The sequence below is a fragment of the Erigeron canadensis genome, chromosome 1, assembly GCF_010389155.1.
Source record: "Erigeron canadensis isolate Cc75 chromosome 1, C_canadensis_v1, whole genome shotgun sequence".
Lineage (NCBI taxonomy): Eukaryota > Viridiplantae > Streptophyta > Magnoliopsida > Asterales > Asteraceae > Erigeron > Erigeron canadensis.
Window position 1 is genome coordinate 16,517,620 of NC_057761.1, and position 1,919 is coordinate 16,519,538.

At 37.9% G+C, this 1,919-nt stretch overlaps 1 protein-coding gene across 1 annotated transcript; it reads right to left on the reverse strand.

Moving 5' to 3' along the window:
* Positions 1-750: 750 nt before the first annotated feature.
* On the reverse strand, positions 751-1,563 carry LOC122585264. The gene has a single exon (XM_043757386.1). The coding sequence runs from the start codon at positions 1,561-1,563 to the stop codon at positions 751-753; it is 813 nt and encodes a 270-aa protein (XP_043613321.1).
* Positions 1,564-1,919: the final 356 nt, after the last annotated feature.

A 1,919-nucleotide genomic window follows, 5' to 3' on the forward strand; every position in this document is an offset into this window, starting at 1 on the left:
CATTTATTATGAAATTTGAATCTAGAGCGAGTCGCCGTATGCTTTTGCAAAATCAGAGTCAACACCTCCATAACAAGAGTAAAGAGATAAGGCGACAATGGATCACCTTGTCTTAATCCTCTTTTGCCTTTAAAGTACCCATGGATATTCCCATTAATACTTAAAGAAAACGAGGCAGTAGACACACATCTCATTATCCAATTGATCATAATCTGATGGAAACCAAACCCAACAAGTAATGACCGTCAAAAATTCCAATCCACCGTATCATACGCCTTTTGTATATCAATTTTAAAAGCACACCTTGGGGGACCATAATTACGGTGATAGCCATGCATAAATTCTTGAGTTAAGAGTATGTTATCTGTAATTTTCCTCCCTGGAACAAAAGCCAACTGATTCAAGCTAACTAGTGTATGCAACCCTTCCTTTATTCTATTAGTAAGAATCTTACTAATGCATTTATAAATCGTATTGCAGCAAGAAATAGGCCGATAGTCAGTGATTGAAGAAGGAGTGGTAATCTTAGGAACCAAGGCAAGCAACGTGTGATTAACTTCTTGCAAGAGCTGAGCTGTACAAAAAAAATCATGGACTGCTAAGCAAACATCATTACCGATCTCATTCCAATCCTTTTTAAAAAACGCAGCCGAATATCCATCAGGCCCTGGAGCTTTGTTATCATCAATCGAAAACATAGCCTCCTTAATCTCCTCATTAGTAACATGGCGGATCATATTCTCAGCAACTTCATCCAAGAAAATTCTTGTAATGCTGGACAATGGCCATCGGCACCTCACCCCCCTCAAAAGATTCACCAACACTATTATTAATCACCTCAATTCTATTAAGGTGGCTATTACTCTTGATTGTATTATGAAAAAACTTAGAATTAGTATCACCAAGACTAAGCTTCACCTTGGATTTTTGCTTTAAGAACTCTTCCTCATCAAGAGTTGCTGCTCGAAATTCCTTCAATAGACCAGTTTCCTTGGACCGTAAATCCTCATCAGAAGGGTCACGATCTAGAAGCTTTTGAACATCATCAATTTCACTCCTAAGCAGCTCCACCTTCTTGTGCAAATTCCCCTGTTTAAGTAGCAACCTGCGCATTGGAGTTTTTAAAGCCCTCAATTTTTTAACTACTCTAAACATAGGATGACCTTTCACTTCCATCACCCAACCTTCTTTGACAGCTTCCAAAAAACCCTCCTTACGAACCAGAAAATTTGCAAATTTAAATGGCTTAGGACGATCTCTAGCAACAGAAGGAAGTTTTAATATACACGGAGTATGATCCGAAACCCTATAAGGCTGGAAAAGAGCACAAGAAGAAGGAAATGAATCCGTAAAGCTTATATTCCCCATAACTCGATCAATCTTTTTAAAAACCCCATTCCCTCTCTTCGGTTTTTGATTCCAGGTATAGTGGAGCCCCGAGCTATTTATATCAAACACTTCAATCTCTTCCACACAAGCTTTGAAATCACGCATACCCGTAGTAATATTGGAAGATCCAGTATAATTATCTTCAATATTAAGAGACGAATTAAAATCCCCCATAATTACCCACGGCTTACCATTAACAAATCTCTTATGAATACACAAATCATCCCACAACTCTCTTCACTCGGTCGTATAACATCTTCCTTAGATCCTTTACCATAGTCATTGTGTAATTCATAAGGATTACTAATAGGTACTGTTGCTGAACTCTTTCCTGTTGCATCAGAATTCGTTTTCTTTACTGGCACATAGATAATTTTCTGTTTTTGATTCTTCCTCAGGATACCTTGTTTATTCTTCTTTTTGACTTCCTGAAAACCCTCTTCATCTAACTTAGGTCCCGTCCTTTGAGTAATATTAATCCTTTTTGGACAATGATCATCATCGTGACCGAATATATGACATGTCGAGCA